General features: G+C 50.4%; 1 protein-coding gene across 1 annotated transcript in view; it reads right to left on the bottom strand.

Moving 5' to 3' along the window:
- Nucleotides 1–11293, bottom strand: part of LOC119111757 (aldehyde dehydrogenase family 3 member B1) — a 32094-nt gene extending 20801 nt beyond the window's left edge. Inside the window, exon 1 of the mRNA XM_037235575.1 lies at nt 11077–11293. Coding sequence (XP_037091470.1) covers nt 11077–11097 — 21 coding nt within the window. The 5' untranslated portion in view covers nt 11098–11293. The remainder of the gene's footprint in view (nt 1–11076) is intronic.
- Between the last annotated feature and the right edge of the window lie 13541 nt (nt 11294–24834).

Raw genomic sequence — 24834 nt, forward strand, 5'->3', positions numbered from 1 at the left:
AGGTTAGCTGAGGAACAGACGACGTATGCATCTGGAGTGGTAGACCAACACATCGATGTGGACGCCGAGATAAAGAAAGAGAAACGCGAAACATCGAAACAGGCGACGGCAGGTCGGAATCTGGACGTGCCCCTGCGGCTCGGACTACACATCCATTCTTGAACGGATGATCCTTTCATATCAAAGGATTTCAGCCGACGTACGATTCCAATTTGCCGGACGGCGCGTGGGTGTTTACACGCTAACATGTATATGCTCCTCAGCGCCGGTAGGCCGGCGCTATCACCGATTAGGATGCCCTCCTCAAGCCGTTCGCTCTCATAGCGTGGCGCTGGTCCTCGGCTGTTGTCGGCCGTTACCACCGCAGCGTGTGTTTGTTTCATCCGCGTGAATTGATACAATAACGCCGAGAGTACCGACGAATCATACGCGACTGAAAACGTGACGCGTGAGTGCCGTCGATGTGCTTGTGTCGATGTCGACAGCCACCCCGCGTAGGTGCTAGTCGTACGATACTCAGTGATACAGTGATACTTTGTGGCTGGACGTCGGGTAGCGATGCCGCTCGTATAGTTCGGGCATACGCGGGCGGACACAAGGTGCGTACGCCGTTCGTGTGGCGACTACTGATGCAACTTCGATATGGTTTGTCGGCCACATGAACGCTGCGGCGTGACCCCTGCCACCGCCACCCAGAGTTCGGCCGTAGTCAGGAGGCTGCGATTGCAATGGGGTCGGCTTGTGACGGCAGGTTTCGTGCCACACGCTGACCCGGCCGTTCGGGCTGTGCTCTCTAGGCACTGTTCGCGACAGGGCGATCTCGGCGCGCCCGTACCATCGATCGCCTGCAACAGCTCGAGGCAGCTCGCTCACAGCTCGCACTTTCGCAAAGTATGAAGATTCTGAGAACATCCTGGGTCTCTGCTCCGATCTAGTTTCTTGTCTTAAAGTTCACGACCACATTTCATCCAGACAAGGCGCGGCTACCGCGTGTGGTGTGGTCCATGCGGTCCATGTGGTGCGGTGTGATGCGGTCCATGGGGTCGGAGGTGCATCCGAGCAGCCGGCACGCTGGGATCCTACAGCGGCCCCCGCACCTGGGGGGGGGGCACGCTGGGATCCTACAGCGGCCCCCGCACCTGGGGGGCACGCTGGGATCCTACGGCGGCCTCCGCACCAGGGGCCCGTTGGGATCCCATATGCCCCTGGCAACCAGGCATGCCTGGTTCCTCGGCCCCGTCGAGGCCTCCACCGAGCCGACCGCCAAGTCAGTGCGGCGCAGTGCGCCGTGCGCCTGGGCATTCAGGACACGCGCCGATCCGGCCCGCATGTGTGGTTGATGCTGCCCGACAGCGGCACCGACACGCGCCGGCGCAGATTGGGCCGAGCACTGCGAGCGGTCGGGGCGGCGAATCTCGACCTGCCGGCGTGGGTCGGAAAGCTCTTCAATGCGATTGTGAGGAATATGACATATACTTCAAAGCAGCACTATTGGCCTTAACCCTTGCAAAATGATTAGAATAAAAATAGAGATGCACTGAAATGTCGTCTGCTAGCCTTTGTCGAAAAACCAACGAGTAGTGAATCCAAACCTGCCCCAGACCTTGCCGACCTCTCGTAGGAATGGCTTCAATGAGTTTCATGTTTGGATGGTCCCGTCCTCTGTATATGACTTTTAGGTCGAAAAGGGTTAATACCTGCCTGGATTTCAGCCTGTGTGTGCGTGTTGGAAGAAACAACGGTCATGTTTTACAGAGCCGTCACCCGACTAAGCGTCTTTTCGTTCCCCATCGCCCATTTCCCATCGGCCCTTCCCCGCCCCACGTGCTCTCAGCAAAGCCCATGTTGCCCGACATGCGGGAGCCAATACGCTCACCATTGACACTTCCGCCCATAGATGAGCGCACTTACTTTAGAAGACCAAGCATACTTTTAGGAAATCAAAACTTCACACGCGCGTGGCTTGGGAGAATGATAATACAAAGTCTGCTGTGAAATCTTCCGTCTCGAAACCTGGGTGCGCGGGGAAGGGGCGACAGATGGCATTGATGCAAGCGTGGTTTTCAAAGGTGATTGTAAGGAGAAAATTTTGGGTCACGAAATTAATTGCAAACTATGCGAACCATATGGTAGTGCTTACTACTGAACCTCCAGAACTCACAGTAATATACAGAGCACAAGACTATCCAGGTAGGAAAATAAATGAATCCATTTTTAATAAGAGGTTCACAACCAGACCACAGCATACAGGGCTCATCATAGCCGATTATGCGAATGTGATTAGTGCCTTGATGCGTGATGCATGTTTACTTGAAGTCTTTGCATATGTGAGTATCTTTAAGCATGTTGCACCCTTATTCAGATGCATACGAAATCGTAATGGTGGCCAGTTATTGCTAACTGTATACTTTCCGGAATGCTGGTAACCTGTAAAACTGTGGCTCGTTTGAAGAAAAAAATTATTGATGTGAAATATCGAGCAAGATCGGCAGGTAGCTTTGAACTCACTGCCCTGCACGATACGACGCATGATACGACAGAGGCTTGTAGCCAAGATATCAATGCATCTTCTTTTCTTCTGGCTATCCAACAGGTAATGACGTCGATGGTACTGCTCCTAAAAACTAGATGTGTCGCGCTAGACGAGGGCGACGCTACTGCAGAACGAGACGAACGCTCCACGCGTCCACGCAAAAACACGCTTCGGTACAGGCAGGGACCTAGGCGGACACTGTTTGTTTTGTGTATTGTACAACATCGGCCGCCGTAACCCGCCTTCCGGCGTGTCGGCGGACAGCCAGACATCGAACGAGGCGGGCGCCACAGCAGCGGTGCACGAGCGCCCCCACATGACCAGGCCCGGCTCACAGCGAGCACACCCGCATCGGTGCAGGGCGATTCTCACCAGCACTGCAGCGGTGTTCGCCACAAGCGCACCCCAAGCGCCTCCAGCGCCGACGCGACAGTCGTTCGTCTCAACTGAGAAGCCAGATGCTGTCCTGCTGATCGTAATGGTGACTCGCTGGAACTGGTGCGCTATGGCGCGCGAAGTCGCGGTCTCGCTATGGCGCGCGGAGTCGCGGTCTAGCGCGCCTTTGCTGACCGATGCCCTGCTTTCCCCGTCTCGAAAGTGCCACAAGCGGACGGTCTGCCGTCCACGGCCGTTGTGTGAAGTCATGCTGACTCAGGGAAACAGAGTGCCAGCAGGGCGGTCGCGTTTCACACGCTAGCCAAACCGCTGCAGCCATTGGGCGGGTCTGAACTTTCGCCGCGCGCTGAGGACAGCACAGGAGTGCACTCAGCCTGCCGGGGCGGTCAATGGACCTCTGGAGGTGACTGGAGCCGGCTGACACCAGACTAACGGAACCGTATGACCTCCGACGGTCAGTAGGAAGAGGAGAGATACTATGATGGAGAGATCACGACCCTCAAAAGAATGATTTTGACGACCAATGAAGGAAATACGGATTGTAGTCGCGAGCAAGGGATCCTTCGCGGGTCAAAATGTTAGGGCATGTCCATCTTCGTCTGAAGGGGAGTGTTTTACATTTGTATGGGGTTTTGAAGTAAAATAGCCACCTTGAAAATCATTCGGTGCAGTTCACAGACCTGCTCTTCTTAAGACCTAATGCTTTCTAGCCTATGAGCTATACGCCCGCGATGATGTGCGGGCTATTTTGGGGGTCATCCAAGCACCCATGATGCCATAATAACGTCATTCAAAGCCTGCCATTTTACAGCCTATGCGGTGATCAAGGCCAAGAAAATACCATGGTCGATTCCTTCATATTTGGCGTTCGTTAACACGATTTCCAGATATGATGGCCGTCAATTTGCTCTCGATAAATGTTGTCCAAGGTACGACGGCGTAATCAAGCAATGATTTTCTCTTTTTCTAAACAGAGAAATTATATTGCCTACAGAAGCCTTCTTCCTTAAAAGTATACTAATAGCTATGAGAAAGCTTATTTCATCATACTTGACCCCTGCTTCAACATCCTTGAGTGTGGAACAATTCTTTTCATGCCTGTAGCAGTGTAAAGCCATAAACCCTGCACGTGTAGATTTCAGGTACAACGTTACATTCAATAAATGTTGATGGAATTGTCCTATATGCCCCAGTGATGGTAACCGTTGTAAAAAACAATTTGCGCTGTGATGAATGATTATCAAGCTCGTGACGGAAATACTGGACCGCAAATCAACACACACACACACACACACACACACACACACACACACACACACACACACACACACACACACACACACACACACACACACACACACACACACACACACACACACACACACACACACACACACACACACACACACACACACACACACACACACACACACACGCACACACACACACACACACACACGTATACATATATATATATATATATATATATATATATATATATATATATATATATATATACATATATATACTACAAAACCATAAAATGACGAGTGCACACGGCATTCATGATGTCATTAGTACGATACACATCCGGGTGCCGCGTGTCCGCCGTCAGCATGCGGGTTGTGATAAAGGCGTCGGCCTCTCCACCCGGCAGCTGTGGTGAGTCGTGTGGCTTTCGGTCGTGGACGCTACCACACGGCCTCAGCTGCTGTTCGCTGAGGCGTGGTCGTTGACCGGCGCTCCACACCCGATACACGCAGGGGGACTATAACGACGACAGTGACCTGCGATCCACACCCGATGCACGCAGGGGGACTATAGCGACGACGGTGACCGGCGCTCCACACCCGATACACGCAGGGGGACTATAGCGACGGCGGTGACCGGCGCTCCACACCCGATACACGCAGGGGGACTATAGCGACGACGGTGACCGGCGCTCCACACCCGATACACGCAGGGGGACTATAGCGACGACGGTGACCGGCGCTCCACACCCGATACACGCAGGGGGACCATAGCGACGACGGTGACCGGCGCTCCACACCCGATACACGCAGGGGGACTATAGCGACGACGGTGACCGGCGCTCCACACCCGATACACGCAGGGGGACTAAAGCGACGACGGTGCGCCAGCTGCCGGATCCGCGTTGCCTTATTCAGTCCACCACACACTGCATACATCGGGCATGTTTGGGGATGTGCAGTCTTTGAAAACAGCCTGGCACCTCGGGCAGTCGAGACCAGCATTTGTATGAGCTCATTCTGGCCCGTTTCGATGAAGCGTAAGTGGTCAGTGACCGTCGAAGGAGTCCAACACGTGAAATGTGTGAGGCGTCCGGCTATGGCGGAATTCGGGCGGCCGGGGAGCAGCTTGGCTGGAAAGCAACAGCGGCCTCCGCCGGGGAAATTCCCCGCGCGCACCGTCCGCCGTCAGTTCGGTGCTATCTGTTCCGCGCCGGGCCGTGCGCTCGGTTTCGTTGATCCCCGGGCGCGCGGAACCGACTATTGGGGCCAACAACCGCACACGGGACTGCCCTGTCGGGCAGCGTTCGCGCGGCGCCGCACGCTGCCTAACGGTACCCGCGCGGCAGGCCGATGGGCGCTGAACTGGAGTGAGCGCGTGGCGCCCGACTCCAGCAAACCACGCCTGACAACAGATGACCAGAGGCGCAGTGTTCCACTACAGCTCATTCCATGTCAAAGTCAAGTTCGGCTTCAAATAGGTGCCCATCTGCAAATTTACGGACACCCATTCAGTGCCCGGCTTCACGTTCCCCAGACGACTAGGCTGCGGACCAACATGTCGCCATCACCGCCGCTCGGTGCGTCTCGTTCCAGTTGACCACGGGCCGGGGACGACCCCATGACCCCAATCGGCCAGGAGCGCAGGGAGAAGGAGGCGCTATTCGTCGCTCTTGGCTCGGTCCGAGGAAGGGGGCACTGAGAAGCCCGCGCGCTCGGTAACACGGCATGCCGTCTCCGGCCAGGTCCCCACGGACGGGCACCCATGTCAACGAGAGTGCGCTCGTTGCGGTTTAGCGTTGAATCCAGCACTGAATGGGCTCTTCGGCAGTACACTCCTCACCGCGAGGGCAGAGTTGACCTCCTGCTCGTCTCAAGAACGGCTAGACCGGATCGAAAACACATGACAATCGATATCGCTATAGCGTGCAGTCTCAGAGCAGAAGACGCATTTGGTGAAATTGTGAGTTAAGATCAAACGTCAATGGCAAGTCCCTATAATGTGACCTTGTGGAATATCTGGCTACCTCACAACGTATGTTATGCACCGCTTATTTTATGTTATGAATTTGTTATGCTAAGATGAAACATGTAAAAAAACATGAAACACATAAGATGAAACATGAAACAAACAAACACAACACAAACATAAGATGGCTTCTTCCTGCTCCCTGCAAACACACTTTTAGATGAGCATGCCAGTATTGCTGTTTGCCTTTTCAGATGCAGCGAATGCATCTATTTAGGCTTGTTTATTAATATTTAATGACAAAGTTTGAGATGTTGGCTTCAGATTTTAAATGGGATGGTCTGACTGTTTTTTACATACTAATATTTAACTTATATTATAATTTCTATGCAGCTTAAAGTACCCCCGGGGTTAAAAATATAGTGCATTTCTACAGTACGGTCATTTGCCAGTCAGCAAACCATGACAACCATAGAAAACGTGTGGTTAAAGCAGTCATGAGAGACTACTTCAAGAAATTTGGGGCAAATAATCAAGAATATGTAACAAAATAAGCCCATTGCATGCCTTGTGGCATCATACTTTGTCTTACGACAAAACTCCATGGATTAAAACAGAAAATGGCTAACTCTGATTACCAATCATGTGTTGGAAGCAGGTAAAGTAAGCAATTACTTGGTCCACAGGAGACTTACTGGCTTCTTCCTGCTCCCCACAACAAAAAGTCAGTACATTTTGCATGGTGTGCTGGCAGACAGAGTTATCCCACCCACCCCCCAAATATAAATATCGATTATGCTCACCAACCTACGAGATTCAAATGCGAAACAAGTAAGAGGTGTGCATGATAAACACCTCCAGTGGGCAGAATTTCGCCATCAAAGACTTCTGTATTAGCTGCGTCAGGTCTGTCCCAAAGCTCTGTATGGCAGCATTAATATATCCTCAGGTAGCCTGGTGAGATAGACGCTCGAAGGGCTTAGATTTATCATTCTTGAGCACCGTCATGAACAGAGAAAACGGTTAACCGAGGGTTTAAGAGGGCAAAAATGGCGGTAAAGTAAGTTCTGTGCTTCAAATTGCCTCCTTCATTCCCTTTGGATTGTTCACTCTTGGGTGCATATCAAACATGTGTGGACGGCTGGCGCATTAATCCAATTTATGTATGAAATACGTACAAGTTTGCAGTTGGAGCATCTTGCAGAGAAAATGGTCAACATTTTAAGCAACAGATGGTACCTCTAAAGGCAATCGAAAAGGAAAGAAGAATAAAGTGGTATTACACTCGTATGATACCATGAAATACAAAAGTAGTTAAATAAATATAAAGACTGATAATTTTCTTACAAAATTTTCTTATCAGTTGATTTGACGTAAAATATGTTAACATAATTGCTCCAATGGAGATATTCATCTGGTAAATTTAATTTAGAAAACATTTCTTGAACGTTTCACTCCTGCTTTTCAGGAGTGATGCAATTAAGTGGTCAAGTTCCCTCGGGAAAAAAAGAAATAGGTTGAGCAAGATTCTCTACCAGGCCTTGCTGGTGTTTGCGCCAGGCTCTGCTCGCGTGGTGCGGAGGTGAGACCAAAAAATAGGGGATGCGTGAAAACCTTGCATTTGGCACACAGCTGCCGATTGTGATGCATTTTGTAAACAAACCAAACGTAATGCGTGCAAGCGGTCGGAGTCGCTGGGGTTCTTGTGCTTGGAGGTACCCGGCGCCCTTGCCCTGTGCATGCATAGACATGATTGAGATGTAGGTGAGGCAGGACATAGCCATAGGTGTTCAGGTTCTGTGGAGCCTCGTTTATGCTTGGTGGTTTTAAGTGAGCTCGGTTTTGCATGACATCTGAAAACCTCAGAAAGGGAAACAGGGGTTTGGCATGTGCGATTAGACAATATCAGGCAGGAGTGAAAGATTCACAGAAAATGTGGGGGAAAGGAGTAAAAAAATTCCTCCTTATAGGGTGTTGCTTTACGCCCAAAGTTGGCAATTCTAGGACACTGTTCTGAAGACCTTTCGGTGCTGTTCGCAGTCCTTTCCCTATTAAGACCTAAACCTCTCTAGTTCTGAGCTACACGCCCGCCAAGATGTGCAGACAATTCCTTGCACAGTGTTTCAAGTTTCTCCAGACATTCATGACGCCATGATAACATCACATCAAATCCTGTCATTCCATAAGCGATGCGGTCATCGAGGCCAAGAAAATTATAATTGTCGAGGCATTCATATCTGGCGCTCGTGAGCGCGATTTCCAGATATGACGGCCGTCAATTGGCTCTCAACCAGTGTTGTGCAAGGTGCGATGACGTTATCAAAACATGACGCATTGAGGGATATATTTACTAAACAGAGAATTGTGCTGTCTAGAGAGATCTTTTCAGCTTAAAGAGTGTACCAATAGCCATAAGTGAGCTTGTCTCATCATATCTGATGCTTGTCCCAATATATCAAACGTGAAATATTCCCTTTAGAGGCAAGTGTAGCACAGCTGAAAGCTGAGACCTTGAACATTTCCTCTCATCGCATGACATCATCTCACGACACCCGTTTCTCGACGGGACGGCGGCCGAAACCGGCCTCTGGGCGACGAGGACCATCCCACGGCACCGAAGGACAGTGGACTGGCGGACTTGCCACCAGGCGTCGGTACCTCAGCGGTCGGCATCGACGACTCGGTAGCCGAGGCCGACCGCTGGGCCACGGGCGAGCGCCAGGTCCGGCGTTCCGGTCCTAAAGCCTCGGGTGCGCTTGCGCGACGGGGGTTCAAACTCTCGCACGTCGTGTTTGCTGCTTAAAGTGTCGTACATTGGCGATTTGACAGCTGTGACTACCTTGGGCCTCAGAGCCGTGTTTTAGTGTTGATAGTGAGCAAATCTAAATACGGCATTGCTCTGCGGTCAACGCTGCACGGCTACGCCGGGACCACGCACACTATCCGCGTGGCCGGCGGAGGACCGGCCGGTATTCGCCGAACCGCGCCACGTGCGCAGGGCCCGCTGCTGTGTCAGGAATTTGACGGTGGTGGCTGGCGCGGCGCACCGGTCGGCGACGTGTCGTTTTTACGTATGTGAAATATCACATCAGCTCGTTCTCTCCTCTCTCCTTGGCCCAAATGGTTCGTGATGAGTAGAACGAATGAGGCTTATTCGTCATGATCCCAATGGCAAGGTACACGAGGATATCACCTTATATCGTTAGGTAGCAAAACAAAATAACGAGCTCCGTGCCAAACGAGAAAACTGCGGCGAGTATACTCCGGCACTGGGGTACGTTTTTGCCCTACAACTACAGTCGGACTTCACCCAATGATTCCATCACCTCTGGCGCATGCACCGCGATGCACGCCTGGCTTAAAATGCCCCACATGAGGCGTACAACACATGCCAAAATGTCAAAGAGGCGACCCCCTGGTACTTACTGCAGCACACCGAGGGTTGGCATTGCCACCATACGAGCGCACAATGTCAAACAAGTTTTGTTGCTCTTATAATGATAGGAAGGCTTACAACAATCAAAGCACCTCGAACGCGCCTCGTATTTGTAACGGTAGTGAACAGGCGAACACGAGTCTTACGTACAGGCTAGTCAACCGGCGATTGGTTTATACTCTGCGCGGGCGCCGCGTGGTACCACTGGGGTTTACTTCACTGTCGGTCCACAAAACGGGCACCGAATAGGCAGACGAGACCTCTGCCGTCCGCCTACTGCTAGGCAAGCCATCAGACGGCCTTGCCGCCGGTCAACCTCTGTGACCCCCCTCCCCTCTCCGGCCGGTCCCACATAACTGCCCTGCGTCCGTGCCTGCCACTCCTTAACAGTGACAAATTCTAGCACACTTTTAAGTGGCGTACCTACCTACGCGCGCTCACACTGAATGGACTCGTTGAACATAGCGATGCATGAGATGTGCTGCTCCAAAAACGCATTCGATGTTAGTCCCGCCTCAGCGCGTGGACACGCTACGGGTTCGGATATGACCACGTGTGGTACTTGAGTTTTTGCAGTCAGGCGCCAGGCATAGCAGTTTTAGACGGGATGTCAACTTTACCCCCGGCTTCTCAAACGTCCGTTACAACAACAAAACGGTCGCTGAGGCGACTCCAGCGATTCACGCCGAGCTCTGGCTGAAGCCGTTCGGAGTTGAGACTGAATGACATCTGTGCGAGTGAGGCAAAGGTCGGCACGGGGACGCCTTTGCACGCTGTCAGATAACTGCCAAGAATATGCTTAAACATTTACAAAGCATGAAAGAGAGGCATGCATTTTTAAAAAGTGGATTGATGCACACCTCATTGGAAACTAGCTGAATCAGCAACATTTTCTGCAGCTGCCGTTCTGGCCGTTCTAACGGATTACACTAATCACCAGCTATGTGCCGCACTACGCGGCTGTTCAGTATTAATACGTAGCGCCTGCATTATTGAATTGGCTTAGATTGTGGCATGTTAAATGCGGGCATCGCAACAATCGCCGTACGCTTAATTAATGCCGTCGATCACTATCCGTACTTCCTGAGTTTTCGGCTGGCATAAATGCCTCATTTAATTGGAGCACATCAAACAATACAGCAAACGTCGCATTACAATGCAGGGGTTTTCCTTTTATGACACAATACGGATAACACGATGTTCTTACGACACAACACGGAAAAGGCCACGCTCTAGACCCCATCTCTCTGCGCCCGATGTTGTCTGTCGCACCAGGTTCTCCCCAGCCGAACGCCACGGAGCCAGCAACATCTGCACTGTTCGGCGGCGATCAGCGCCGGCGCGCCGATCAGCTCTGGACGAGTGACTCTGTCAGCCCTGTGAGAACACATCAACATCTGCCCTGTTCGGCGGCGATCAGCGCCGGCGCGCCGATCAGCTCTGGACGAGGGACTCTGTCAGCCCTGTGTGAACACATCGCCCGGGGCCTTACCTCAGGTATGTCGGCGGCCATTCCCCGTCCGTGTCGCGCGCTTTGTCGTCAAACCAAGGACAGTGCGTCTGACCTACGCTCACGCCGGCTCGTCTCGCGCGCCTCGTTCGGGTCGTTCGCAGCTGGCTCTCGCCGCCGCTGACTGTCGCCGCTGACTGCCGCCGACCGCTCGCGCCGGGCTCGGACCCGCACCACGCGACAAGGACCATCCGCGCCGTACTGCCTCACTGTGCGGCGCGGCCGACCAGATGATGTAACGCGTCGAATGCGGCACACGAAACCGCTCGGGGCGCCAGCCGTCACCTCATGTGGCGCCGCCGGGCGGCCGGCGCGGTCCAGGTCTGCCCGCTGCCGGTGCGCTGCCTGTGCTCTATCAGCTCGGTGAAGAGCTGGGAGGCTTCAGGGGTAGCGGCGTGGGCTGCGACTCCAGAAACAAAACATAAAACGCGCATGAGTAAGCCATTTTGGTCAGGCTGTGCATTCTCGCCATGGAACGATATTCACGAATTTCACGCAAGAAAAAAAACTAGATCGACTTGATCTCGCCTGCGTGGCTGCTTTCGTTTGCTCGTTTTGTTTGTTTGTCCACTGCGTTTGAACCAGTAAGAGCAAGGTGGTTTAACAAAATATGCGGTGCGTTCAAAACAAGTCATGCGGAGTGTCTCCGTCAGGGACGGGTCCAGTATTTCGTCAAGGGGGGGCGGGGGGGGGGGGGGGCACGCAACATTGCGGGGCCCGCTGGAGTTTGGGGCTCCCGCCAAAGAAATATTCTTGCATTTCGGTCATAACATTTTAAGACAAGTCGTACGTAACACACACACACACACACACACACACACACACACACACACACACACACACACACACACACACACACACACACACACACACACACACACACACACACACACACACATATATATATATATATATATATATATATATATATATATATGTATGTATACATACAATTCATACGTACAATTCAATTCAAGGGCATGATACACCAGTTATCATAACTGTCACGCACTCAATAGCCAGTGGGAATGACACATACGACGCCGGCGGCATGTACAATTACGTTCGGCAATCGCGCGTAAAAATTCATCGGCTCATATTCAACTGCTGCTCTAAAGCGAAGGCACCAAGGCCAATAGGCACGGAATCTGAGCGATCATGGGTGCCGCAGGGAGCCAACAAAGTGGTTCCCGTCAACAAGAATAGGGTCCTCAGAGTAAGCAAAAAAGAACTAACGTGGTTGGCCCCTAAACGATCGGTAGTGCCCCGGCAGGCTGACAAATGCGGTCCCGGCCATAGCACAGGGCCCTCCGAGCAAACGGAAATTATCCAAGACCATGAATGCGATCCCTGTGCGAACCCCTGTGCCATCACGAGTGCACGGGCACGTTAACAACAGCAGCCTCGGTAGGAGTGAAGAGTCCTCCGCAAATGAGACCAAAGGGAGAGAGTCCTCGATCAAAGTAGAGGGCCCCTGAGCAGCGAGCTTCTCCGTGCGTTACCTTATAAGAGCCCTGCCAACAGCACAATGCCCTCCAAGCAAGTGAAAAGAACCCGATACTTATATGAAGGGCCCCTTAGGAACTGAGCGTACCCTGGCATATGGGACCCCGGAAAAAGTGTGAAGAGCCTGTCGGGCGAATGGGAAAAATCCGTGGAAGAAAACCTGATCGATCCCCAACAGCACATGGGGCCCTGCGAGTGAACGCAAGGAAATCAAGGGTAACGTGGATAGCTCCTTAGCGATCAGACTGACCCGGCAAGTAGACATAAAGGGCCAGGTAACCAATAGCGTAATGCCTCTAGACAACGTAATGAGTCCCGATATTTCTCCTAAGCAACACTTTCTCAAATAGCGAAAAATGAATTTCGTCTCCTTATGAAGTCTTTACTTTTGCTCACAATGGTTCTTGGTCGTCTGTAGGCCAAATGCATCTAATTTTGTTGTGTTTTTGTTGTAAGGAAACTGCGTTCGTCCGGCCGGTTATGGGCCTCTTCGGAGCCTTTAGGTCCCCTTGGCATGGTCCATGGTCCATGGTCCCTTGCCTTCCCTCCCCCCCCCCCCCCTCTGCATCCACCACCGCCCCGAGCAGCTGAATAGATGGGGCCCTCCAAGCATACAGGGCCATCCATTCAAGTAAGGAATGCATACGACGCAAGGTGTAGGGCTCCGAACGATCGAGCGCGCCCAGGCAAGTTATCATGTAGGGCCCCCGTTAAGAGCGTGGGGCCTTCCATTCGAATAGGAAGTACCCAAAACCCAATATAAAGGTCCCCCGAATGACCGAGTGTGCTCGAGCAGTTTAACAAATAGGGCTCCCAACAAGAGCGTAAGGTCCTCCATGCGAATGGGAAGCACCGAAGACCCCTTGTAAATGGACCCAGAATGATGGAATGTACCCGAGCAGCTTATCAGAACGGGCCCGACAAGAACGCAGGGCCCTCCATTAAAATAAGAAGTGGTTAAAACCCAGTGCGGAGGGTCGCTGAAAGATGGAGTATACCCGAGCAGATTATCAAGTGGCCCAGACAGGAGTGTAGGACCATAAATTCAAACACCAAAACCCAATATAGGGCCATGAATATAGGGCCAAGACCCAATAGATAGGGCCATGAACAATTCAGTGTGGCCGAAACGACGAACAGATAGGGTCCCCGACAAGTGCGTAGGGCCCTCCATTCAAAAAGGAAGTACCCAAGACACGACGGAGAGGGCCCCGAATAATCGAGTGCGCCAGAGCAGGCTAACAGATAGTGCCATGCAAAAGGCGGAGGGCCCTCCATTCAAAACCGAAGTGCCCAAAACCAGATGTAGAGGTCTCCCGTGATAGAATGGGCTCAAGCATCTTATCAGAAGGGGCCCCGACAGGAGCGCTATAACCTCCATTCAAACAACAAGTACCCAAAGTACCCAAGGGCCGGTGCAGAGTGCCCCTGGAAGATGGAGTGTACCTGAACAGGTTGTCAGATAACTCCGATGGAAGCAGAGGGCCCTAAATCCAAACACCAAGAACCAATGTGCAGGGCCCCCGAGCAATCCAGTGTGGCCGAGGCGGCGAACAGAGGGGCCCCCGACAAGTGCGTAGGGCCCCATTCGAATAGCACGAGCCCAAGGCCCAGTGTAGAGGGCCCCTGAGCGATCGAATGTGCCCAAGCAAGTTATCAGATAGGCCCCCCACAAGAGCGTAGGGCCCCTATTCAGAAAAGAAGTACCCAAGACCCGTGCAGAGTGTCCCGAACGACTGGGTGTGCCCAATCAGGCCATCGGATGGGCCCCCAGCAATAGTAGGGTTCTAAGCAAGAGACAGAGAATTGGAAACGCCCTTGACCAATGTGGAGGGCCTATGAGCATATCGCAAGTGTGTCGGTAGGTCACGCACCCAGGTGGCACCCTTCGCTCGGGTGAGGGGTCAATCTGACCCCCCCTGAGATCTTGGGAACTAAGAAAGCTAGAAACACCAAATTTACAGGGTGCATTGACCTGTACGTGAACTTACTTAGGTTAAAGTTTCAGATACCTAGGTTATGACCTTTGGGTCAAAAAAGGTAAAAAAGATCAAGTTCCAGGTTGGTCTCCACAGTGCCCCAGAACCTAAATAACCATTTCTAAGCAAAGGGTCACATGCTTATTTAAGGTCAGTGATCTTGTTTGACCTTTTAAAGGTCAAGGTGGCTAAAATCATAAAAGATTGCTTTGAGTTTCGCACTTGACTAAACGAAAAAGATTACGCTAGGCAGTATGTTCCTAAAATAAAGCGTTTACCTCTTTTTATTTTAGTCATTTTAGGTCAATGACCTATTCTGACGTCTAAGAAGTTCATGGATGATATGTAATGCGGTTCCTGCTATCAATAAACTCGAAATGAGCACCAGAAACTATCCCATACAGCAAGCCCTACGTGTAACAAAGCAGGTTGGTTTTGACTTTGGTGTGACCTTCATACGTGACCTTAGATCAATTTAATTCGCTCATTTAACTGTTGTGTTGCTTAAAAAAGCACCTCAGAGACGTATGGCTTTGTCTAGCACTTCGTTGTCGGATCACATTAAATAATTTCCTAAAATTGCCTGCGCTGAAACCATGGTCTGACTTTGACCTGCCATAGGTCAGCGACCTTACAACGTACATCTAAATGTTTGATGCCAAACGATCTGCTATTCAATTATCTACAGCTATGCAAAATTTGGCGCGGCTGCACCGCGCCGTTTGGAAACCATTCTGGAAAAAACCTTCGGGGGGGGGGTCAATTTGCACCCCCCCCGAGCGTGTGTTAACCGAGACGTACGTAGAAAGCCTCTAAGCAACCGAGAATACCTCGTTAAAATATGGTTAAGGTTAAGACAGGTTAAGATATGGACCCCGGCTACCACTCACAGAACCTTTCTGGCGAATGGAAAGAATCCGTGGGCGGGCCCATGATTGACAAGAGTGCCCCGGCACGCTAACAGAAAGGGTCCCAACAGCAGCGCAGGACTCTCCGAGCAAATGCAAAAAAAAATGAAGGGCAACGTGAAATGCTCCTTAACGATAGTAATGATTCCGCAATTGGGCATATGGGTCTTCCGGAAACAGCATGGGGCTCCTAGACAGTGTAATGAGGCTTAAAATTTCCAGTTCACAACTTTTCTAATCATCGCATTTTTTCTTGCCCTTTATTCTCGCTTATAACTGTTCTTGGTCGCCTGGAGGTCCAGATATACCCAATTTTGTTGCGTTTTTGTGTTAAAAAAACACCTGTTCGGCTGGCCGTAGGTTCACTCGGAGGCAATGGACCCCTTCGGCGCCCAAGGGAGGCCATGGCTCCGTGCGCCCCCCCCCCCCCCCCCTCTGGATCCGCCCTTGGTCTCTGTCTGATTTACACATGAATCAGACGTGTGAGTGTTTTCATTTACTTAGCGGAGGTCCCTGGAAGCTATGGGCACCCATCCTAATGTGATAGGGGAGCAGGAGTAGAACATTCAGTTCTTCTTTGGGGGGGGGGAGGGGGACGGGGACCAACCCATGAACCTTACCCGTATTATTTTCCAGACCCATTTCTTTACTGATTTCGTCCACATTAATCTGTGGTCATAATCTGAACTTGATATGCGTGTGCAAAACGACTTTAGGCTCCTGGTTTTTCGTTGTCATTAGTTAAAGGTTATTATTTTGAGTTAACGGGCTTCAGTATACGTGGAGTTGCTGATTAAATGGCTTTGTTGCGCTAAACAACAACTGTATCGACGGTACTCAAGATTTCGAGCTGTGCACATTCTCAAGAGCTTATGTCTTGGGGATGAGTGCAAGACAGCAAGTGGGCGTTAGTTTCATCCTTATGATTCTTCATAAACGTCTCATACCTTCTTAAAACGTAAGGGATGGGTTTTCATCTTGTTTTGGTTTAAAGACGGACAGCACCTCCGTGCCACAGTGGACACCGCATGTGCCCACAAATGTTGCCGCTTTGAGGCCGTTCCAGGAGACTGAGAAATTAGCGATTTTGAGTACCTGTTGGGCGCCTCCCGGAAGTATCAGCCACTGGAGCTCAAGAAGATCTCATTAAATGGTACGATGACAATGCTCCAGGACTGCCGAAACTGAATTTTTCATCCCCCTGTTTGTAATCGAGCAATGTTATACAGTGGGGCTTGATCCAGAAGTGGAGGGGGTATGCCACCCACCTCCTCTGGCCACTCATGATGTTTTGGTCCAATGAAGGGACACCAAAACCTTATGGTGAAGGGACGCCAAAACCTATATTTCAGGGCGTCAATAGCCAAATGTTCAAGGGAAATTCTCAAGGGGAGTCATAGCCTTTTTTCCAGGGACACTGAGTTCGAGGGCGCACGATAAAAGGTCTAAAATATGAATTTTCAAGACAAACAAACAAAACAAAACATTAGGCACCGCAATGCTAATAACTCCCCAGTGGCAAAACCCCGGATCGGCCCATTTGGCGAAGAGTCACCACGCTTTTAATTTGGGGTAGCATAACCTTGATTTTCAAGAGGCAGCAAAGTCCTAACGATTCATTGAAACGCCCAGACATCTTCATTTTCAAGGGTCACTAGTCAGCGGCAACACGACCGGTGTGCCTTTTTGACTGACCATATCATTGGCCGACCCGTCTGCGCAGATATTGAAGATGTTCTTTTCGGCCATCGTGGCCTGTTTTTTTTCAAGAGGCGTCCAATGCTAAGGAAACAACAAAAAGGGCTTCAAAACCCTAAATTCAAGTGGCATCAAATTTACCGGGGTTTACAACTGCCCAAAAATGCTTATTCCCAGGATGTTTGAAGGGCGCTACCATCGGTGACGCAGGGGTACGTGGCCAGCCTGAGGTCCTTAGGTGCTGAGGGTCTCGAGGGGCCGACGAGCGAGGATCCGATACGAAAGGCTTAACGGCAGGCCGGGGAACATATGAAGGGACTCATCAGAAGGTCGAACCCTCAAAAGGCGGTCAGAGGACCCCTTGCACCGATCGAGGGTCTCTGGGATAGTGAGGGTTTCTGTCAGTCAGCTGGTCGAGACCGCGAATGCTGAACAGTCGATTTTGCGCCGGTCTGGTCCTGAAGCCCCTTTCCCAAGTAAGGGCCGGGCCGGGCTCACATACCGGTGTATTACAGGGGACCCGTGTCGGCGGTGGGCCCCAAGTCGGCCGTGGGCACATTGACTGAACAGGGACAAGAGCGGGACCCCGAATGTCAAAAGACCTCCTGCATTGCTCCGGACCCTGTTGACAATGAAAGGAGACATGGGAAAGGACGATGCAAGTGCTAGCACGCGCTCGGGTGGGGGGTCAAATTGACCGCCCTGGAGGTTTTTACAGAATGACTTACGAACGGCGGGGCGTAGCCACACCAAATTTTGCACAGCTGTAGACAGTTGAATAGTGGACCGTTTGACATAAAAATTAGTTGTACCTTGTACGGTCACTGACCTATGGCAGGTCAGTCAGGCCATGGTTTCAGCGAAGGCAATTTCTAGGGAATCCTTCAATCTGATCCAACAACGGAGTGTTTGACGAAGCCATACATATCTGAGATGCTTTTTTAGGCACCAAAAATATTGGATGGGCAAATTACGTTGACCTAAGGTTAGGTGTAAAGGTCAGACCAAAGTAAAAACCAACCTGATTTATTACTCTAGGACTTGCTGTATGGGGTAGTTTCTGGTGCCCATTTCGAATTTATTGAGAGCAGGAACCATATTTTAAATCTTCCATTGACTTCCTAGAGGTTAAAACAGGTCATTGACCTGAGATGATGGGGCTGACATTTTGCTTTGAGAACATACTGCCTAGCGTTATCTTTGTCGCTTATTCAGATGCAAAACTTAGAGCAGTCTTGTATTATTTTGGTCACCATGACCTTCAAAAGATCAAACAAGGCAACTTACCTCAAATGGGATTGCGACCTTTGCTTAGAACCACTTGCCTAGGTTGTGGGGGCACTTTGGAGAACAACCTGAAATTTAACCTTGTTTGACCTTTTTTGACCTGAAGGTCATGACCTAGGAAGTTCAAACTTTGACCTAAGTGAGTTCACGTACAGGTCAAGATACTCAGTAAATTGAGTGTCTCTAGCTTTCTCAGTTCCCAAGATCTCAGCAAGATCTCACCCGAGCGAGGGATATCTAGCCGGCCACCCGGGCGGGTGTTAAGTCGTCTTTATTTCAAAGAGCAGATGAGTATTGGGCGCCAGGTTTGACATGGTGGAAGCTTTGTCCAATATGGGGGGGGGGGGAGGAGCAGCCCAATATTGGGGGCAACCCAACTTTTGGGGGGCCGAGCTCACCATTGTGGGCCATGCCCCCCCCCCCCCCCGAGATAAAGGTTTCGCCCCTGTAGGAGATTCCTTCGGCGTGGCTCCGCTCCGCCCCTTGACTGGTGACATTCCGCCGTTAATATGCTTACGCGAAGTTAAGCGGAGTGTCCCATTTCTGGGGCACATCTCAAAAACACACTCTAGTGAAACCTTAGGACTAGTTACGTTACAAAATAGCACTGGGTTGTGCCACTGCAACATCGTCAAGACATGGTTATCAGTCCTATCAATTTTTCAACAATTTCAATTATTTTTCAGTTCAAATTACGCTGGGTCTGTTGTGCGTCAGCGACCACCCACATGGCAAGTAGCGGCGATGGACAGTGACGCTGATGGCGCCGTTGAAATTTGAAGCTACGATGCGAAACTGGCCTGTTCTGTGGAAGGTCTCCCATCGAGGTATGGCTTTTCTCCTCTCTATTTTCCCATGACGAACGAGGGCATGGAGAGTATTGGGAGTTTTCACCATCGCGGCACGCATTTGGCGCACCCGTTTGCTGGGCCATATCTTCCTCTTACCTCTAGTTTATCGGGAGTGCCCACCTTCGGGTATATTTCAAAAACATACTCTAGTGAAACCTCAGGACTAGTCACGTCTAATAAACACACTGGAATGCCACTGCAGCACCATCAAGACATATTAAGGATATCGGTTTTGATTACTTTGAGTCCAAATTACGCTGTCCACGCTTTATAACAGCTCTACACTTCCTCTCATACTCCCACTCCCACAGCCAAAGTGCGACTCGAAGAGCCCCTGTGGTGAACGCCAAAGTATGATGCTTCGTTGAATTCGCCGGATAATAGGCTCACGTTTGCATATATTTTTGTCTAAACAGCGTGATTCAAGCCTTCACAGCATATAATTTGCAATAGTTTTGGCACATTTTAATGTGTTGTAAACGTTTCAAACAGCACAGATTGGAGAAAGCGAGGCAAATGAAATATATTACTTTCACAGTGATGAACAGGGAGGCCAATGATATTTCTATGCAAAGTCGGCTAATTTAAATTACAATTTTATCCTAATAATTTCTAGCTTTTCATAGCTATTCATAGCTTAGCTATTGGTAATGATCTCGAGAAAACTGGTATTCCTGATCAAGTTGTACGCGTCTGATGTAGCAATAAGTAAAAAGTACAAAAAAGGTGGATTCTCATACTTTTCACACCGTGGCTTCAAGCGAATGGTACATTTCATCACCGTCGCTGCCATTACCGTTACTAGTCATCTGGGCGACCGCTGACGCAGAGTAGAGCCAGCCCTGGAGCCAGCCGACTGGAACAGCCAGCTGCGCGACGGGGAAGGGGCCCGAACGACGGCGTCACACGCGACGGCGTTGGTGCGAACAAATAGCACTCAGGATCGGGTGTCGCGACAATACAGCCGATATGATTTATGACAGCTGGTGCCTATCGCCTTTGTCAAAAGTACATCAAAATGTAACGTGAGGAGACGTCGTTAACCCGGCCCCGCCCGGAGTACTTCGCTCATCGCGACAGCCCGAAGGGGGGAAAAAGTAACCTCCAGCATCTCAGAATTTGATAGTTGAATCGGAAAAATTATACCCATCAATAGTCGTGGTCAATGTTTCTCAATATTCGTTAGGTTCAGATCTCACTGGACCGATAGCGCATTATTGCTAAAATGCTTCGAAGCAATAAAGGTACACGAACGAATTGAGGGCTACCTATTGCGCGTACAATTCATGGCGGTGGTACCAGAGGCACGTACCGGGGTGGGGGGGAGGCACATGCACCCTCTGTATGACCTCAAATGTAGTAAGTTAAAAAGCAAGGTAGACGCGTTAATGCGCATTGAAAACCTTCGATGTTTTAACAGGCGTCCAGGTGGCCGGCCGGGAATAACCTTCGCTCGAGTGGAGGAAGTCAATTTGTTCCCTGAAATCTCAACTACTAAGAAAGCCAGGGGCTATATAATATATATATATATATATATATATATATATATATATAATCTGTAAATAATATGCTGAGCATATACATATACATATACATATTATATATTTATATATACATATCCTGTAGATGTGGCATTTTTCAGGATGCGGGATATGATGAAGGACGACCCTTGGTTATTCTTTTAGAGCATCTGAAATCTGAAGCCAGATTACATCCGTTGCATATATCACACAATGCAAACAATGTCCATATCCAATATGGAAAATGCAAACAATATACTTTGTAAAATTCTGAATGGCGATGTACGATACTGTCAGAAAAATGCATTTTGACTTGACTGGGTGTTTTGTGGTGCAAAGGATGTCGTAAAAAGTAAACTAAGGATGTAAATAAAACTTCGAAGTGGTGATATATTCTACCAATACATGTATGTATGGAAATGTTTACAGTAAACACCCGATGAGCGTATCATACAATGACAAAAGCCGTGCTGTGCCAGGGGCAGATGCAGGGCTAGACAGCTAGCGCTGAGGTATGTGCCGCTGTTTCGGGATTCTGAGTTGCCCCTGAAGTCAGTGGCGACGGAACCTCTGTGCAGACGGGGACTGACGTGATTCTCACCTCGTTGCTTTCCATGCACCACCAAATGTTACTATTAGACTTAATGCTGAATGTGGTCCGGAGTTGGGGGAAGAGGGAACGGTGTAGCTGCCTCCTGCCCCCCCCCCCCCTCCCCCCTCCCCCCGCCCCTAATCAATTATACCTGCCCTGCTGAGTTTACTAAAGAGATTAGAGCTCAGATCCAGCAATTACTAAAAATACCAAACGCTTTCAAAATGAGTACCCTTAAGATGCCTTTGCAAATAGACGGCTTGGAGCGTCAGCGGTGGCACGCTTCAGGCAGATCAGACATGCTGACAGTTTTGAGACCAATTTATAAGATGATAAGAGCAAATAAAAAGGATGTGAGACCAAATAAGAAGACCAAATGACTCGTGCAGATACTTTTTAAGAGCGTGTTGTAAAAGCGTCTTGGTCGGGATAAGATAAAAGCAAAAGTGTAGTTCAAAAGTAAAAACCTTCTGATTGCATTGCTAGGCAGGCTAAAGCAGAGCAACAATTCGTAGTCTGGTTTGTAAGGCTGGGCAAATTGTATAAGCCCATTAGCCAGCTTGCTAGTGGCGGATATAATAATATTTAATATGGGATCTGATTACCACGCAATGTGCCTCTGAAAACACCTTTGGAGAACGTATAACGTAACTTTTTATGTTATCTAGCCGATACTTATTCAAACGTTCAGAGCTCGTGACTGTGGTCGTCGCGCGGCTGGACCTTATAAACGCCCCCAATGGGCACGGAACTGGACGCATGCTGGACGTTATAAACGCTGGATGTTGCGATCTTGGACGATATGTGCGCCGTATACTGCAATTTTGGACGTTTTGATGGCTCCCCGTGCCATGGGATGCACATGAAAAAATATTTATGACGTCATGTACGCTGGCGGGGCTGATCAGCCTATATAGACAGGGGGCACATGCTACCTTCCCCTTGACAAGGACATGCATCCTGGCGCAGATGTGCGCCATATTAGATGTCGCGTATATGCGCCTCCGGCGCGTGAATGGGAGATTTCGTAAACAGGTTCACCGACATCAGTGTTTCATGCGGTTGACGGACTGGGTAAATAAGAGAACCGAGAAAGGGTATTGCGTGGTTGTAATCTATGAGAGCCATAGAAACGTACTTCCGTTCAAAAAGTCAATGATTGCCCTGCAGGCGGCTGGCTGTCGCTGGCCTGGCCTGCTGACTGAACAGAGCGCGCCCGCTTCCCGTCTGAGCAATCCAGAAGTAGGTCAAGTGTGGTCGATTCCGGCGAAAAGTTGGGATGAAAAGAATGGAGAAGGACCGTCATTTGAGGGACCTGACTCAAGTTTGCAAAAAAAAATACGTGCTTTTCGCGGGACGTTACATCCATGCGCCGGACATTGCTGTGGTACTCTCTAAGAAGACGTCACTTACTTTTCAGGTATCATAAAGAAAGGGTTCCAATCGTACGATTCTCTTGAAAACTGGACAATAAGTTATTTGAAGGATATTGTTTCAGGAAATCATCCTGTTTATACCTCAAATCCACAAATATATTATATATATCAAGAAGCGCCCTCGGGTCCTCACCCGCGTGTTCGCGTCGCGAGTAATGTTGATATAGGTGCCACGCGTCTTCTCGGGGAAGTGTGGTTCGCGTATTCACGTCCAACCGATGATGACGCCAGACCCATACCAATGCTTCTTTATCCTTTATTAAGCGATGCTGATGATATATGACGGATGACAAACAAATGCTGCGCCTTCAAAATGGCTGAAATCTTTGAATACGCCCTTCTACGAGCCGTTAATACGCGATGCTGAAGACAGTCGCTGGGATATGAAACAATTGCTGCGTTTTGAAAAGTGATGGGCTGCTTACGGAGGTTCAGCTTTGCGGAGCAGACTCGTGGTGTGGCCGTGGTCGACTTGGGCCACTTGCAGCCACGAGGCCCCTGTTAGGCATCGCGGCCCCTGACCGATACAGGAGCCCTTCACTGTGTCAGGGACCCGGAACATTGCAAATCGCGGCCCACCGTCCTAGTTCCCGCTTGAAAAATGGACCTAAGGGCTCAGCCGGAAATGAAGCCGACTCTTTGGCTCCGTATCGAGGCCCTATATAAAAGGGATAGATAACCGTGATAACATGGCCCTAATAAAAGCCCTCTTACTGACATTTCAGGTCACGGCACTGCGGCTGGGGTTCCGGGCCCTAGTCCAATCGAGCCCTTAATATTAAGTCCTGAGAGGCTCTCTGGCCGCTCTTCGGACTTATTCAAGCAAAGCCCGTGACAGATTAGGGACCACTAGCCCAGACACGACCTTCTGTTATGCACTGTGGGCCTGTGATAGCCTCAAGGACCCAACCACCTCTCCAGGGACCCAGGTTTAATTCAGACCGTGACCCCCAGTCTTATTCGTGCCTGGGAAATGAGCCCTCAGGGCTCAGACTGACAGAAAACCAACTGATCGGTGTTTGTGGTCTTTGACCGACTAAGCGACCTGCATTGTCTCAGAGGTCCCTCAAAAGGTGCAAGAGGACCTCGAACTGATATTCAGGTCACGATCGTATGGGCGCGGCTCTTTATGCGATCTACAGGCCAGTTCTCCGAGCCCTTTTGCCCTCCAACCGGGCCTTTGATAGTTGGTTTCGTTAGGCTTCATTCGTTAGGACTATCTGTTAGGCGCTTCGGGTCCCTGGCAGATACAAGGGCCCCGAACAGAACAATTCAATGGCTCCAGCTTTTTCCCTGTTTGGAAGATGGGCCCTCAGGCCCATGCCGCCATGAAGCCGACTGTGTGGTACTGTTGGTGCTGGACCGATTTATAGACTTACATGTACTTAGGGAGTCCCTGATCGGCGCAGAGGGTTCTATGTCATTTGACGGTCCGTCCCGTAGGTCGGGGCCCCCCGAATAAGACTCAAATCAGCCCATCGTGCGCTTACAGCCCCCAATCGAGCCCTTGATCGCCGGATCCGGTGGACCCTTAGGCTCTTCGAGCCTTCTCGAGCACTGCTTCTGGCGGACTTGGGGCTCTTGCCAGCACAGGGCTCCCTTAGACGTTGTGGAGCCCCGACTAATGTAAACCTCTCTCTCCGGCTTTGTCCCTGCTGGGGGATGGGTTCTCAGGCCCATGCCGCCATGGACCTGATTGTGTGTAACTGGTGGTGTGTGACCGACAGACAGGCTCTTATCGGCTCAGGAACTCCTTATTAGCGTGCAAGGGCCTATGGCTGGCATTGTAGTGCGTTTTCCGTTTGCTTGGTATCCTGGTGACGCCATAGACGCCATGCAATAAAGTATACAAAAACTCAATTCGCTACACAATGACGTCATCATCAGCTGGCACGTGTATGTACGAGCCTCACTTCCGCAAGAATATACGCCGCAATTATCAACAACACTGGCGGTGAGATGC

This window comes from Pollicipes pollicipes, unplaced genomic scaffold (genome assembly GCF_011947565.3).
Source record: "Pollicipes pollicipes isolate AB1234 unplaced genomic scaffold, Ppol_2.1 Scaffold_7261;HRSCAF=8764_pilon_pilon_pilon, whole genome shotgun sequence".
Classification (NCBI taxonomy): domain Eukaryota; kingdom Metazoa; phylum Arthropoda; class Thecostraca; order Pollicipedomorpha; family Pollicipedidae; genus Pollicipes; species Pollicipes pollicipes.